General features: G+C 35.5%; 1 protein-coding gene across 8 annotated transcripts in view; it reads right to left on the reverse strand.

Moving 5' to 3' along the window:
- The window catches only part of LOC136025840 (uncharacterized), a 151,500-nt gene that overhangs the window by 9,001 nt on the left and 124,459 nt on the right, over nt 1-18,040 (reverse strand). For all 8 annotated transcript variants that reach the window (XM_065701853.1, XM_065701850.1, XM_065701852.1 and 5 more), the window contains 2 exons: nt 10,513-10,904; nt 1,554-1,945 (listed from right to left, as the gene is read on the reverse strand). In XM_065701853.1, coding sequence (XP_065557925.1) covers nt 10,874-10,904 — 31 coding nt within the window. In that variant the 3' untranslated portion in view covers nt 1,554-1,945; nt 10,513-10,873. The remainder of the gene's footprint in view (nt 1-1,553; nt 1,946-10,512; nt 10,905-18,040) is intronic.

Raw genomic sequence — 18,040 nt, forward strand, 5'->3', positions numbered from 1 at the left:
CCGTTGACTTTGGGAAAATAATTGGCGTGAGAGGGGGCCTAGGTGCCCTCAAATTTTTTTGGTCACTTAAAAAGGCCACTAGAACTTTTAATTTCCGTTAGAATGAGCCCTCTCGCGATATTCTAGGACCACTCAGTCGATACGATTACCCCTGGAAAAAACAAACAAAAAACAAATAAACAAATAAACACGCATCCGTGATCTGCCTTCTGGCAAAAAATACAAAATTCCACATTTTTATAGATAGGAGCTCGAAACTTCTACAATAGGGTTCTCTGATACGCTGAATCTGATGGTGTGATTTTCGTTAAGATTGTATGACTTTTAGGGAGTGTTTCCCCCTATTTTCTAAAATGAGGCAAATTTTCTTAGGCTCGTAACTTTTGATGGGTATAACTGATCTTGATATATTTAAAATCAGCATTAAAATGCGATTCTTTTGATGTAACTATTGGTATCAAAATTCCATTTTTTAGAGTTTCGGTTACTATTGAGCCGTGTCGCTCCTTACTACAGTTCGTTACCAGGAACTGTTTAATAGTGCCAGTCTTCGGTATTACATAAAATAGTCAATAAGTTTAGCCGTCTTCCAGTCATGTGAGTACTGTGTTAATTTATGAGCCGTTTTATGCTTAAATACTGTATTGGTTATAACTTTATTGTTATATAAACAAAATTTTCTCTAGTCTGTAGCCAATACTGCTTTCTTCTCCTGCAACAAGTTTATCAAGGCTAGTGTACAATCTATCCCTATATCTACAGAACGGGGCATTAAAATCACCTGAAAAAAAATACCCTACATCTGCCTGGTATCATATCTATTTGCTTCTGAAGCCATAAGGCCAGGTTGACTTTTTAATAAGGTCAGATTAAGTACTAGGCTATATTAACAAAATCGCTGATTTTAAGCGTTTTAAAAGCAATTTTAAGTTGAAATTTGAACCATTTTTTCATGAGATATAAGCATAAATTTATAGGAAACCCAAAAAGTAAAGGAACTATTATATACAGATTAATGATATATCTGGCCCTTTTAGGGGAGTGGTGCTCGGGCGTTGGCAATGGTAATGGTTATGTCATTCTGTAAGAGCGTTAAATTGAGATCAAAAAGTGTTTTTCTTCTTTTTCTCTGTGACTCCTGTTGTACAACGAAAACTAGCCAGAGAGGGCCTACCTTAGCATATACCCTGTGTATTTACATACAATTATTTTGAATGAACTTACCTCAAGAAACACAAAATATTGCATTTGGAACAATTCAGCCTATTCATAAAGTGATTCCTTTTAGATATTAAATAAAAAGTAAAAAATTCAACTAAAAGTAAGAAAAAAATTAAACCTTTAAACGAATAAAAATTATTCTATATACTACGGCAGGTATGTGCACACTTCGTATAGTCGATTTATGCCAACAATCCTCCCGTGCAGTTTTTTCCTCCCGAATACTATGGAAAAAGCTAAATTACTACACGAAAAGACAGATTTATATGGACTTCATCCTGATACAAACCCCCTAGCTACTTAGGGAATGACTGATAAAGCTCTTTACTTACTTGTCAAGCGCAACAGCTGTGGTCTTCTCTTCTTTAGCGGCAATAGCCGATGGTAACAAAATCTCTTTTAATGATTCATCAAATGGATCTTCAAAAGCCCAACGTCTCTTTCTGCAAGTACCTACAGAATTGATAGTGAATGTAGTTTGGCCAATATTTTCCGTAGAAGATTCAGTGACCGTTGAAAACACGGATATAAGTGAAACTACTGTGTAGCACCACGTTTCTAGGCCCCCATAGGTGGTGGTAGTTGTTAGGATCAGGTCTGTAAAAGTTTTCGGAACAAAAAAGAATCTCCCTTGGCCATCTGGAGTTTCCACCATTGTGCTTTCAATTTCCTCTGCTAAACTTGGAGAAAAGGCTACGCTGAGTGATAATAGAATTGCCCACATCTAAAACATAATAAAAGAAAAATCTTAAATATGTATTTAGCAAAGAAAAAATCACCAGAGAACCAAGTAACTCCATTACTTTTACCCATTGTTGTATTTAGTTGCTATTACTTGCGAGTATAAACAACTAAATTTTTTGGAGCTACAACATATAGCCATAGCATAAACATAGGAGTCTGAGGAACCTTATTTACTTCTTACAAAAATAAGAAAAAAAAAAAAATATCAACAACCAAAGCCCGGACCATAGGCTACTACCGTGCACATCTCGATTGAAAAGTGTGCTTTTAAGTCGACTGAATTATTGTGATTTGTGATTATTTTCGTAATCCAGTTCATCCTTTTTATACTATCAAATAAAAAAGCAATAAAAAAAAGTTTTTTCAACTGAAAGTAAGGAGTACTATTAAAACTTAAAACGAACAGAAATTATTACGTATATGAAGGGGTGTGCCCCCTCGTCAATATCTTGATCTTTACGCTAAAGTTTAACTTTTGTTCCAGTTCCTTACGAATGACCCCTGAATCACAAAGGTCATTTAATTAGAATAAAGAAGTCTTTTGAAAGTACTAAAAAAAATTGCGTAAAGAGCGAGTTATTGACGAGGGGTACACCCCCTCATATACGTAATAATTTTATTTCTTTTCAAGCTTTAATAATGCTCCTTAATTTCCGTTAAAATAACATGTTTTTTTTAATATCTGATCGTTCTTAAAATAATGCTGGGAAATCCGGCACCCTCTTCATGGAAAATTCTCTTCCCCTATGAATAATTTCTCCATGGAAAGATCCTCCCACGTAGCCCTCTCCTCCCGACCCCCCCCCCCCCATCAGAAAAAATCCCCTGAAAACGTCTATATGCTTCCCAATAATCAATACTATATGTAAATAATGAGCAAAGTTCATAACTTGCAGCCCTTCGCCCGCGAACTCAGGGAGTTTAAGTCGTCCTCATAGACATTGTTATTAATTTTTCAACTATGCTGAACAAAACGCCTATCTCAAATTTTTATCCGGTAACCTTGGGAAAAATGAGTATTGGAGGGGGCCTAGTTGCCTTCCAATTTTTTTGGTCACTTAAAAAGGGCACTAGAACTTTTACTATACATTCGAATGAGTCCTCTCACAACTTGTTAAGACCATTTAGTCGATACGATCACCTCTGGGGAAAAAACATACCAAATAAACACGTACCCATGATCTTTCATCTGACAAAAAAATTCAGAATTCCACATTTTTGCAGATAGGAGCTTGAAACCTCTACAGTAGGGTTTTTGAAGCGTTGAAGGAGCGACCCGGCTCAATAGTAACCAAAACTCTAAAAAATGGAATTTTGATACCAATAGCTATATCAAAAGAATCGCATTTCAATGCTGGTTTTAAATATATAAGTTTCATCAAGTTTAGTCTTACCCATCAAAAGTTACGAGCCTGAGAAAATTTGCGTTATTTTAGAAAATAGGGGGAAACGCCCCCTAAAAGTCATAGAATCTTAACGAAAATCACGCCATCAGATTCAGCGTATCAGAGAACCCTATTGTAGAAGTTTCGAGCTCCTATCTACAAAAATGTGGAATTTTGCATTTTTTGCCAGAAGGCAGATCACGGATGCGTGTTTATTTGTTTTTTTGTTTTTTTTTTGTTTTTTTTTTTCCCCAGGGGTGATCGTATCGACCCAGTTGTCCTAGAATGTTGCAAGAGGGCTCATTCTAACGGAAATGAAAAGTTCTAGTGCCCTTTTTAAGTGACCAAAAAAATTGGAGGGCACCTAGGCCCCCTCCCACGCTAATTATTTTCCCAAAGTCAACGGATCAAAATTCTGAGATAGCCATTTTATTCAGCGTAGTCGAAAAACCTTATAACTATGTCTTTGGGGACGACTTACTCCCCCACAGTCCCCGTGGGAGGGGCAACAAGTTACAAACTTTGACCTGTGCTTACATATAGTAATGGTTATTGGGAAGTATACAGGCGTTTTCAGGAGGATTTTTTTGGTTTGGGGGAGGGGTTGAGAAGAGGGGGATATGCTGGGGGAACTTTCCTTCGAGAATTTGTAATGGGAGAAGAAAATTTCCATGAAGGGAGAGCAGGATTTACTAGCATTATTTGGTAGGTCAGTTTAGATATAAAAGTTTAAATATTTCAACTTTGGGCCAATCTATGGCGAACATACAGATGGAAGCTCCAAAAATCACCCCGAAAATTGACCACATGCCTGAAATTAGATTGTGCATATTTGTTCAGTTGAACATCACTTTCATGATGCCCCGGAAATTTCGCCTTGACACGTTAAGCCGTTCCAAAAATATTGTTGATGTGTGCATTTGACACCCTTTTCATCTTAATACTCTAAGCTTTACACGTGAAATTAGCTACACTTTGATTTATGATAATATTTGCTTGTGTTAATTTTGAGATGATTATTGATCTTAATTTTTTTACTTAATTATTACTAACAATTAATAATTAATTATTCATGAATTAATTATTGTGGAGAGACAAAATAAAACGTGCATTAATTCAAAAACGTTCAGAAATTAAATAAAAAAAAAATTAAACGGAAAGTAAGGAGCGACATTTAAACTTAAAGCGAACAAAATTATTCCGTAAATGAAAGAGGTTGTCCCCTGCGCAACTCCTCACTCTTTACACTAAAGTATTTTTTTAATTTAAAAAGTACAGCTGGAAAATAATAACATGCATTACTTCAAAAACGTTCAGAAATTAAATAAAAAAACAAGTTTTTTAAACTGCAAGTAAGGAGCGACAGTAAAACTTAAAACGAACAGAAATTACTTCGTATATGAAAGAGGCTGCTTCCTCATCAACGCCCCGCTCTTTACGCTAAAGTTTGACTCTTTCTCTCAATTCTTCTTTCTAAAACAGTAAAAAACTTTAGCGTAAAGAGCGGGGCGTTGATGAGGAAGCAGCCTCTTTCATATACGAAGTAATTTCTGTGCGTTTTAAGTTTTGATGTCACTCCTTACTTTCAGTTGAAAAAACTTGTTTTTTTTTAATTTAATTTCTGAACGTTTTTGAATCAATGCATGTTTTGATTTTGGCTCTCCGCAGAGGAATAATCAAAACGAAATTTGTATATTTTTGTTTTGGCTCAATGGCTTTCTCATAATTTTGATCGAATGATTTTGAGAAAAAAAGAGCGGGGGACGAAGCCTAGTTGCCCCACGATTTTTTGGTTAATTAAAAATGCAACTAGAACTTTTAATTTTTTACGAATCTTTTTATTGGTAAAAGATTTACGTAACTTATAAATTAGCTTACGTAAAGAACTTTTGTATTCTCATGTTTTTGTTACATATATGAGGGGATTCGCCCCATCGTCAGTACCTCGCTCTTTACACTAAAGCTTAAATTTTATCCCAATTCATTAAGAATGACCCCCTGAATCACAAAAGCCGTAGAATAAGTAGTTGAAATTACCGAAAATACTTTAGCGTAAAGAGCGAGGTATTAGAAGGAGGTGAGCCCCTCATATGGGTAATAATTTCTGTTTGTTTTAAGTTTTATTGCTGTTCCTTACTTCCAGCTGAAAAAGCTTTTTCACTTTTATTTTTTAATTGTTTTTTTTAAATAACGCTAGTAAATCCTGCTCTCCCTTCATGGAAATTTTCTTCTCCCATTACAAATTCTCGAAGGAAAGTTCCCCCAGCATATCCCCCTCTTCTCAACCCCTCCCCCAAACCAAAAAAATCCTCCTGAAAACGCCTGTATACTTCCCAATAACCATTACTATATGTAAGCACAGGTCAAAGTTTGTAACTTGTTGCCCCTCCCACGGGGACTGTGGGGGAGTAAGTCGTCCCCAAAGACATAGTTATAAGGTTTTTCGACTACGCTGAATAAAATGGCTATCTCAGAATTTTGATCCGTTGACTTTGGGAAAATAATTAGCGTGGGAGGGGGCCTAGGTGCCCTCCAATTTTTTTGGTCACTTAAAAAGGGCACTAGAACTTTTCATTTCCGTTAGAATGAGCCCTCTTGCAACATTCTAGGACAACTGGGTCGATACGATTACCCCTGGAAAAAAAAAAAAAAAAAAAAAAAAACAAAAAAACAAATAAACACGCATCCGTGATCTGCCTTCTGGCAAAAAATGCAAAATTCCACATTTTTGTAGATAGGAGCTCGAAACTTCTACAGTAGGGTTCTCTGATACGCTGAATCTGATGGTGTGATTTTCGTTAAGATTCTATGACTTTTAGGGGGCGTTTCCCCCTGTTTTCTAAAATAACGCAAATTTTCTCAGGCTCGTAACTTTTGATGGGTAAGACTAAACTTGATGAAACTTATATATTTAAAACCAGCATTAAAATGCGATTCTTTTGATGTAGCTATTGGTATCAAAATTCCATTTTTTAGAGTTTTGGTTACTATTGAGCCGGGTCGCTCCTTACTACAGTTCGTTACCACGAACTGTTTGATAAAATCATAGTTATGGAGCTGTTTAAGGTAGAATTAAAGCCTAAGATTGGCCAGAAAAATGATACAAACAAACTATTGTTTATATCTGCCATCATTTTACAAAATTATAAGGTCAGCGAACAGAGTGAGGTATTGACGATGGGGAAAACTTCGTCATATATGTAATATGAGGAGGCCCCATCTTCAATACCTTGCCCATTATGCTAAAGTTCAAATTTTTTTCCAATTCCTTAAGAATGCTCCCTGAATCACAAAAGCTATTTAATTAGAATAAATAACTCTTCTGGAATTACAAAAAAAACTTTAGCGTAAACATATGTAAACAGTGGGTTAAGTTCCTAGCTTGCAGCACTTTCCCCGGGGACTCTGGGGGATTAAATCGTCCTTAAAGACATAGTTATTAGATATTTCGACTATGTTAAACAAAATGAATATGCCAAAATTTTGATCCGGGGAAAAAATGAGTGTTGGAGAGGGCCTAGTTGTCCTCCACTTTTTGGGTCACTTAAAAAGGGTACTAGAACTTTTAATTCTGTTTGAAAGAGCCGTCTCGCAAAATTCTAGGACCAATAGTCCGATGCGATCACCCCTTGGGAAAAAAAACATAGGAGATTGAAACCTCTACAGTACGGTTCTCTGACACGTTGGATCTGATGGTATCATTTTCATTAAGATTCTATGACTTTTAAGGTGTATTTCCCCCTTTTTTCAAAAAATAAGGTGAATCTTCTCAGACTCGTAAATTTAGGTAGGACTAAACTTGATGAAACTTATATATTTAAAATCAGCATAAAATTCCGATTCTCTTGATGCATTTATTGGTATCAAAATCCTTTTTTTAGAGTTTTGATTACTATTGAGGCTGGTCACTCCTTACTTATAGTTCGTTACCAATAACTGTTTTACTGGGAAAAATCCAAAATGACTCTTCACTCTCAATTTATTAACATGTCAGAACAACGTTTTACTATTATGCCACCATTCTGTATTCTCCAGATCTTCAACAATTTTTTCTATGGCTTCCACTTAACACCTCCTTAGTTTATATTTTAATTCCGTCTCCACTTTCCTTGCATTCCATTAATTGTAATGTGATCTATCACTCAAATAATTCCTATACAGGCCCCGCATTTGCTTTATTACAAATGAGCCATTATTATTAAATTTACCAGCCTTATTTTTAACTTTCCTCCCTAAGACACCACTAGCAACTTTACCAACTATTTTCCAAAGATTGTTCCATCCACCTTCCATGTTGTTAAATTTTAGACTCTCTAATATAGGATTCAATTGTTCCTAGAACATTTCTCTCAATTTAACATCGTGGAGTCTACCAAAATCATATCTTCCAAGAAATTAGGTACTTTTTCCAGATTGCAGCCTTTAGATTAGACCCAGACGCTACTAGAAGATGATCTTCACTTTCAACATCAATAACAGTTCTCCATTTTACCCTAGTATCTTTTATTGATTAAATAATAAAAAAAACAAGTTTTGTTAACGAGAAGTAGCGAGCGACATTAAAACTTAAAACGAACAGAAATTACTTCGTATATGAAAGGGGCTTCTTCCTCATCAACGTCCCGCTCTTTACGCTAAAGTTTGGCTCTTTCTCTCAACTCTACTTTTTAAAACAGTCAAAAACTTTAGCGTAAAGAGCGGGACGTTGATGAGCAAGCAGCCCCTTTTTTATACGAAGTAATTTCTGTTCGTTTTAAGTTTTAATGTCGCTCCTTACTTCTCGTTAAAAAAACTTGTTGTTTTTTTTTATTTAATTTCTGAACGTTTTTGAATCAATGCATGTTTTGATTTTGGCTCTCCGCAGAGGAATAATTAAAACCAAATTTGTATCTTTCTTTTTGGCTAAATGGCTTTCTCAGAGTTTTGATCGAATGATTTTGAGAAAAAAAGAAGCGGGGGAGGAAGCCTAGTTGCCCTCTGATTTTTTGACTTAAAAAGGAAACTAGAACTTTTAATTTTTTGCAAATGTTTTTATTAGTAAAAGATATACGTAACTTATAAATTAGCTTACGTAACGAACTTTTGTATTCTCATGTTTTTATTACATATATGAGAATCACAAAGCCATAGAATAAATAGTTGAAATTAAAAAAAAATACTTTAGTGTAAAGAGCGAAGTATTAGGAGGAGGTGAGCCCCTCACATGCAAAATAATTTCTGTTCGTTTTAAGTTTTAATGCTGCTCCTTACTTCCAGTTGAAAAAACTTTTTCATATTGATTTTTTCATTGTGTTTTTTTTTAAATAATGATAGAAAGTCCTGCGCTCCCTTCTTGGAAATTTTCTTTCCCATTTCAAATTCCTCGATGGAAAGTTCCCCAAACATATCCCCCAACATATTCCCCTCTTCTCAACCCCTCCCTCAACTAAAAAATCCCCCTGAAAACGTCTGTACACTTCCCAATAACCATTACTATATGTAAGCACTGGTCAAAGTTTGTAACTTGTAGCCCCTCCCACGGGGACTGTGGGGGAGTAAGTGGTCCCCAAAGACATAGTTATAAGGTTTTTCGACTACGCTGAGTAAAATGGATATTTCAGAATTTTGATCCGTTGACTTTGGGAAAATAATTGGCGTGAGAGGGGGCCTAGGTGCCCTCAAATTTTTTTGGTCACTTAAAAAGGCCACTAGAACTTTTAATTTCCGTTAGAATGAGCCCTCTCGCGATATTCTAGGACCACTCAGTCGATACGATTACCCCTGGAAAAAACAAACAAAAAACAAATAAACAAATAAACACGCATCCGTGATCTGCCTTCTGGCAAAAAATACAAAATTCCACATTTTTATAGATAGGAGCTCGAAACTTCTACAATAGGGTTCTCTGATACGCTGAATCTGATGGTGTGATTTCCGTTAAGATTGTATGACTTTTAGGGAGTGTTTCCCCCTATTTTCTAAAATGAGGCAAATTTTCTTAGGCTCGTAACTTTTGATGGGTATAACTGATCTTGATATATTTAAAATCAGCATTAAAATGCGATTCTTTTGATGTAACTATTGGTATCAAAATTCCATTTTTTAGAGTTTCGGTTACTATTGAGCCGTGTCGCTCCTTACTACAGTTCGTTACCAGGAACTGTTTAATAGTGCCAGTCTTCGGTATTACATAAAATAGTCAATAAGTTTAGCCGTCTTCCAGTCATGTGAGTACTGTGTTAATTTATGAGCCGTTTTATGCTTAAATACTGTATTGGTTATAACTTTATTGTTATATAAACAAAATTTTCTCTAGTCTGTAGCCAATACTGCTTTCTTCTCCTGCAACAAGTTTATCAAGGCTAGTGTACAATCTATCCCTATATCTACAGAACGGGGCATTAAAATCACCTGAAAAAAAATACCCTACATCTGCCTGGTATCATATCTATTTGCTTCTGAAGCCATAAGGCCAGGTTGACTTTTTAATAAGGTCAGATTAAGTACTAGGCTATATTAACAAAATCGCTGATTTTAAGCGTTTTAAAAGCAATTTTAAGTTGAAATTTGAACCATTTTTTCATGAGATATAAGCATAAATTTATAGGAAACCCAAAAAGTAAAGGAACTATTATATACAGATTAATGATATATCTGGCCCTTTTAGGGGAGTGGTGCTCGGGCGTTGGCAATGGTAATGGTTATGTCATTCTGTAAGAGCGTTAAATTGAGATCAAAAAGTGTTTTTCTTCTTTTTCTCTGTGACTCCTGTTGTACAACGAAAACTAGCCAGAGAGGGCCTACCTTAGCATATACCCTGTGTATTTACATACAATTATTTTGAATGAACTTACCTCAAGAAACACAAAATATTGCATTTGGAACAATTCAGCCTATTCATAAAGTGATTCCTTTTAGATATTAAATAAAAAGTAAAAAATTCAACTAAAAGTAAGAAAAAAATTAAACCTTTAAACGAATAAAAATTATTCTATATACTACGGCAGGTATGTGCACACTTCGTATAGTCGATTTATGCCAACAATCCTCCCGTGCAGTTTTTTCCTCCCGAATACTATGGAAAAAGCTAAATTACTACACGAAAAGACAGATTTATATGGACTTCATCCTGATACAAACCCCCTAGCTACTTAGGGAATGACTGATAAAGCTCTTTACTTACTTGTCAAGCGCAACAGCTGTGGTCTTCTCTTCTTTAGCGGCAATAGCCGATGGTAACAAAATCTCTTTTAATGATTCATCAAATGGATCTTCAAAAGCCCAACGTCTCTTTCTGCAAGTACCTACAGAATTGATAGTGAATGTAGTTTGGCCAATATTTTCCGTAGAAGATTCAGTGACCGTTGAAAACACGGATATAAGTGAAACTACTGTGTAGCACCACGTTTCTAGGCCCCCATAGGTGGTGGTAGTTGTTAGGATCAGGTCTGTAAAAGTTTTCGGAACAAAAAAGAATCTCCCTTGGCCATCTGGAGTTTCCACCATTGTGCTTTCAATTTCCTCTGCTAAACTTGGAGAAAAGGCTACGCTGAGTGATAATAGAATTGCCCACATCTAAAACATAATAAAAGAAAAATCTTAAATATGTATTTAGCAAAGAAAAAATCACCAGAGAACCAAGTAACTCCATTACTTTTACCCATTGTTGTATTTAGTTGCTATTACTTGCGAGTATAAACAACTAAATTTTTTGGAGCTACAACATATAGCCATAGCATAAACATAGGAGTCTGAGGAACCTTATTTACTTCTTACAAAAATAAGAAAAAAAAAAAAATATCAACAACCAAAGCCCGGACCATAGGCTACTACCGTGCACATCTCGATTGAAAAGTGTGCTTTTAAGTCGACTGAATTATTGTGATTTGTTATTATTTTCGTAATCCAGTTCATCCTTTTTATACTATCAAATAAAAAAGCAATAAAAAAAAGTTTTTTCAACTGAAAGTAAGGAGTACTATTAAAACTTAAAACGAACAGAAATTATTACGTATATGAAGGGGTGTGCCCCCTCGTCAATATCTTGATCTTTACGCTAAAGTTTAACTTTTGTTCCAGTTCCTTACGAATGACCCCTGAATCACAAAGGTCATTTAATTAGAATAAAGAAGTCTTTTGAAAGTACTAAAAAAAATTGCGTAAAGAGCGAGTTATTGACGAGGGGTACACCCCCTCATATACGTAATAATTTTATTTCTTTTCAAGCTTTAATAATGCTCCTTAATTTCCGTTAAAATAACATGTTTTTTTTAATATCTGATCGTTCTTAAAATAATGCTGGGAAATCCGGCACCCTCTTCATGGAAAATTCTCTTCCCCTATGAATAATTTCTCCATGGAAAGATCCTCCCACGTAGCCCTCTCCTCCCGACCCCCCCCCCCCCATCAGAAAAAATCCCCTGAAAACGTCTATATGCTTCCCAATAATCAATACTATATGTAAATAATGAGCAAAGTTCATAACTTGCAGCCCTTCGCCCGCGAACTCAGGGAGTTTAAGTCGTCCTCATAGACATTGTTATTAATTTTTCAACTATGCTGAACAAAACGCCTATCTCAAATTTTTATCCGGTAACCTTGGGAAAAATGAGTATTGGAGGGGGCCTAGTTGCCTTCCAATTTTTTTGGTCACTTAAAAAGGGCACTAGAACTTTTACTATACATTCGAATGAGTCCTCTCACAACTTGTTAAGACCATTTAGTCGATACGATCACCTCTGGGGAAAAAACATACCAAATAAACACGTACCCATGATCTTTCATCTGACAAAAAAATTCAGAATTCCACATTTTTGCAGATAGGAGCTTGAAACCTCTACAGTAGGGTTTTTGAAGCGTTGAAGGAGCGACCCGGCTCAATAGTAACCAAAACTCTAAAAAATGGAATTTTGATACCAATAGCTATATCAAAAGAATCGCATTTCAATGCTGGTTTTAAATATATAAGTTTCATCAAGTTTAGTCTTACCCATCAAAAGTTACGAGCCTGAGAAAATTTGCGTTATTTTAGAAAATAGGGGGAAACGCCCCCTAAAAGTCATAGAATCTTAACGAAAATCACGCCATCAGATTCAGCGTATCAGAGAACCCTATTGTAGAAGTTTCGAGCTCCTATCTACAAAAATGTGGAATTTTGCATTTTTTGCCAGAAGGCAGATCACGGATGCGTGTTTATTTGTTTTTTTGTTTTTTTTTTGTTTTTTTTTTTTCCCCAGGGGTGATCGTATCGACCCAGTTGTCCTAGAATGTTGCAAGAGGGCTCATTCTAACGGAAATGAAAAGTTCTAGTGCCCTTTTTAAGTGACCAAAAAAATTGGAGGGCACCTAGGCCCCCTCCCACGCTAATTATTTTCCCAAAGTCAACGGATCAAAATTCTGAGATAGCCATTTTATTCAGCGTAGTCGAAAAACCTTATAACTATGTCTTTGGGGACGACTTACTCCCCCACAGTCCCCGTGGGAGGGGCAACAAGTTACAAACTTTGACCTGTGCTTACATATAGTAATGGTTATTGGGAAGTATACAGGCGTTTTCAGGAGGATTTTTTTGGTTTGGGGGAGGGGTTGAGAAGAGGGGGATATGCTGGGGGAACTTTCCTTCGAGAATTTGTAATGGGAGAAGAAAATTTCCATGAAGGGAGAGCAGGATTTACTAGCATTATTTGGTAGGTCAGTTTAGATATAAAAGTTTAAATATTTCAACTTTGGGCCAATCTATGGCGAACATACAGATGGAAGCTCCAAAAATCACCCCGAAAATTGACCACATGCCTGAAATTAGATTGTGCATATTTGTTCAGTTGAACATCACTTTCATGATGCCCCGGAAATTTCGCCTTGACACGTTAAGCCGTTCCAAAAATATTGTTGATGTGTGCATTTGACACCCTTTTCATCTTAATACTCTAAGCTTTACACGTGAAATTAGCTACACTTTGATTTATGATAATATTTGCTTGTGTTAATTTTGAGATGATTATTGATCTTAATTTTTTTACTTAATTATTACTAACAATTAATAATTAATTATTCATGAATTAATTATTGTGGAGAGACAAAATAAAACGTGCATTAATTCAAAAACGTTCAGAAATTAAATAAAAAAAAAATTAAACGGAAAGTAAGGAGCGACATTTAAACTTAAAGCGAACAAAATTATTCCGTAAATGAAAGAGGTTGTCCCCTGCGCAACTCCTCACTCTTTACACTAAAGTATTTTTTTAATTTAAAAAGTACAGCTGGAAAATAATAACATGCATTACTTCAAAAACGTTCAGAAATTAAATAAAAAAACAAGTTTTTTAAACTGCAAGTAAGGAGCGACAGTAAAACTTAAAACGAACAGAAATTACTTCGTATATGAAAGAGGCTGCTTCCTCATCAACGCCCCGCTCTTTACGCTAAAGTTTGACTCTTTCTCTCAATTCTTCTTTCTAAAACAGTAAAAAACTTTAGCGTAAAGAGCGGGGCGTTGATGAGGAAGCAGCCTCTTTCATATACGAAGTAATTTCTGTGCGTTTTAAGTTTTGATGTCACTCCTTACTTTCAGTTGAAAAAACTTGTTTTTTTTAATTTAATTTCTGAACGTTTTTGAATCAATGCATGTTTTGATTTTGGCTCTCCGCAGAGGAATAATCAAAACGAAATTTGTATATTTTTTTTTTGGCTCAATGGCTTTCTCATAATTTTGATCGAATGATTTTGAGAAAAAAAGAGCGGGGGACGAAGCCTAGTTGCCCCACGATTTTTTGGTTAATTAAAAATGCAACTAGAACTTTTAATTTTTTACGAATCTTTTTATTGGTAAAAGATTTACGTAACTTATAAATTAGCTTACGTAAAGAACTTTTGTATTCTCATGTTTTTGTTACATATATGAGGGGATTCGCCCCATCGTCAGTACCTCGCTCTTTACACTAAAGCTTAAATTTTATCCCAATTCATTAAGAATGACCCCCTGAATCACAAAAGCCGTAGAATAAGTAGTTGAAATTACCGAAAATACTTTAGCGTAAAGAGCGAGGTATTAGAAGGAGGTGAGCCCCTCATATGGGTAATAATTTCTGTTTGTTTTAAGTTTTATTGCTGTTCCTTACTTCCAGCTGAAAAAGCTTTTTCACTTTTATTTTTTAATTGTTTTTTTTAAATAACGCTAGTAAATCCTGCTCTCCCTTCATGGAAATTTTCTTCTCCCATTACAAATTCTCGAAGGAAAGTTCCCCCAGCATATCCCCCTCTTCTCAACCCCTCCCCCAAACCAAAAAAATCCTCCTGAAAACGCCTGTATACTTCCCAATAACCATTACTATATGTAAGCACAGGTCAAAGTTTGTAACTTGTTGCCCCTCCCACGGGGACTGTGGGGGAGTAAGTCGTCCCCAAAGACATAGTTATAAGGTTTTTCGACTACGCTGAATAAAATGGCTATCTCAGAATTTTGATCCGTTGACTTTGGGAAAATAATTAGCGTGGGAGGGGGCCTAGGTGCCCTCCAATTTTTTTGGTCACTTAAAAAGGGCACTAGAACTTTTCATTTCCGTTAGAATGAGCCCTCTTGCAACATTCTAGGACAACTGGGTCGATACGATTACCCCTGGAAAAAAAAAAAAAAAAAAAAAAAAAACAAAAAAACAAATAAACACGCATCCGTGATCTGCCTTCTGGCAAAAAATGCAAAATTCCACATTTTTGTAGATAGGAGCTCGAAACTTCTACAGTAGGGTTCTCTGATACGCTGAATCTGATGGTGTGATTTTCGTTAAGATTCTATGACTTTTAGGGGGCGTTTCCCCCTGTTTTCTAAAATAACGCAAATTTTCTCAGGCTCGTAACTTTTGATGGGTAAGACTAAACTTGATGAAACTTATATATTTAAAACCAGCATTAAAATGCGATTCTTTTGATGTAGCTATTGGTATCAAAATTCCATTTTTTAGAGTTTTGGTTACTATTGAGCCGGGTCGCTCCTTACTACAGTTCGTTACCACGAACTGTTTGATAAAATCATAGTTATGGAGCTGTTTAAGGTAGAATTAAAGCCTAAGATTGGCCAGAAAAATGATACAAACAAACTATTGTTTATATCTGCCATCATTTTACAAAATTATAAGGTCAGCGAACAGAGTGAGGTATTGACGATGGGGAAAACTTCGTCATATATGTAATATGAGGAGGCCCCATCTTCAATACCTTGCCCATTATGCTAAAGTTCAAATTTTTTTCCAATTCCTTAAGAATGCTCCCTGAATCACAAAAGCTATTTAATTAGAATAAATAACTCTTCTGGAATTACAAAAAAAACTTTAGCGTAAACATATGTAAACAGTGGGTTAAGTTCCTAGCTTGCAGCACTTTCCCCGGGGACTCTGGGGGATTAAATCGTCCTTAAAGACATAGTTATTAGATATTTCGACTATGTTAAACAAAATGAATATGCCAAAATTTTGATCCGGTGACCTTGGGAAAAAATGAGTGTTGGAGAGGGCCTAGTTGTCCTCCACTTTTTGGGTCACTTAAAAAGGGTACTAGAACTTTTAATTCTGTTTGAAAGAGCCGTCTCGCAAAATTCTAGGACCAATAGTCCGATGCGATCACCCCTTGGGAAAAAAAACATAGGAGATTGAAACCTCTACAGTACGGTTCTCTGACACGTTGGATCTGATGGTATCATTTTCATTAAGATTCTATGACTTTTAAGGTGTATTTCCCCCTTTTTTCAAAAAATAAGGTGAATCTTCTCAGACTCGTAAATTTAGGTAGGACTAAACTTGATGAAACTTATATATTTAAAATCAGCATAAAATTCCGATTCTCTTGATGCATTTATTGGTATCAAAATCCTTTTTTTAGAGTTTTGATTACTATTGAGGCTGGTCACTCCTTACTTATAGTTCGTTACCAATAACTGTTTTACTGGGAAAAATCCAAAATGACTCTTCACTCTCAATTTATTAACATGTCAGAACAACGTTTTACTATTATGCCACCATTCTGTATTCTCCAGATCTTCAACAATTTTTTCTATGGCTTCCACTTGACACCTCCTTAGTTTATATTTTAATTCCTTCTCCACTTTCCTTGCATTCCATTAATTGTCATGTGATCTATCACTCAAATAATTCCTATACAGGCCCCGCATTTGCTTTATTACAAATGAGCCATTATTATTAAATTTACCAGCCTTATTTTTAACTTTCCTCCCTAAGACACCACTAGCAACTTTACCAACTATTTTCCAAAGATTGTTCCATCCACCTTCCATGTTGTTAAATTTTAGACTCTCTAATATAGGATTCAATTGTTCCTAGAACATTTCTCTCAATTTAACATCGTGGAGTCTACCAAAATCATATCTTCCAAGAAATTAGGTACTTTTTCCAGATTGCAGCCTTTAGATTAGACCCAGACGCTACTAGAAGATGATCTTCACTTTCAACATCAATAACAGTTCTCCATTTTACCCTAGTATCTTTTATTGATTAAATAATAAAAAAAACAAGTTTTGTTAACGAGAAGTAGCGAGCGACATTAAAACTTAAAACGAACAGAAATTACTTCGTATATGAAAGGGGCTGCTTCCTCATCAGCGTCCCGCTCTTTACGCTAAAGTTTGGCTCTTTCTCTCAACTCTACTTTTTAAAACAGTCAAAAACTTTAGCGTAAAGAGCGGGACGTTGATGAGCAAGCAGCCCCTTTCATATACGAAGTAATTTCTGTTCGTTTTAAGTTTTAATGTCGCTCCTTACTTCTCGTTAAAAAAACTTGTTGTTTTTTTTTATTTAATTTCTGAACGTTTTTGAATCAATGCATGTTTTGATTTTGGCTCTCCGCAGAGGAATAATTAAAACCAAATTTGTATCTTTCTTTTTGGCTAAATGGCTTTCTCAGAGTTTTGATCGAATGATTTTGAGAAAAAAAGAAGCGGGGGAGGAAGCCTAGTTGCCCTCTGATTTTTTGACTTAAAAAGGAAACTAGAACTTTTAATTTTTTGCAAATGTTTTTATTAGTAAAAGATATACGTAACTTATAAATTAGCTTACGTAACGAACTTTTGTATTCTCATGTTTTTATTACATATATGAGAATCACAAAGCCATAGAATAAATAGTTGAAATTAAAAAAAAATACTTTAGTGTAAAGAGCGAAGTATTAGGAGGAGGTGAGCCCCTCACATGCAAAATAATTTCTGTTCGTTTTAAGTTTTAATGCTGCTCCTTACTTCCAGTTGAAAAAACTTTTTCATATTGATTTTTTCATTGTGTTTTTTTTTAAATAATGATAGAAAGTCCTGCGCTCCCTTCTTGGAAATTTTCTTTCCCATTTCAAATTCCTCGATGGAAAGTTCCCCAAACATATCCCCCAACATATTCCCCTCTTCTCAACCCCTCCCTCAACTAAAAAATCCCCCTGAAAACGTCTGTACACTTCCCAATAACCATTACTATATGTAAGCACTGGTCAAAGTTTGTAACTTGTAGCCCCTCCCACGGGGACTGTGGGGGAGTAAGTGGTCCCCAAAGACATAGTTATAAGGTTTTTCGACTACGCTGAGTAAAATGGATATTTCAGAATTTTGATCCGTTGACTTTGGGAAAATAATTGGCGTGAGAGGGGGCCTAGGTGCCCTCAAATTTTTTTGGTCACTTAAAAAGGCCACTAGAACTTTTAATTTCCGTTAGAATGAGCCCTCT

Source organism: Artemia franciscana, chromosome 4 (genome assembly GCF_032884065.1).
Source record: "Artemia franciscana chromosome 4, ASM3288406v1, whole genome shotgun sequence".
Classification (NCBI taxonomy): Eukaryota; Metazoa; Arthropoda; class Branchiopoda; order Anostraca; family Artemiidae; genus Artemia; species Artemia franciscana.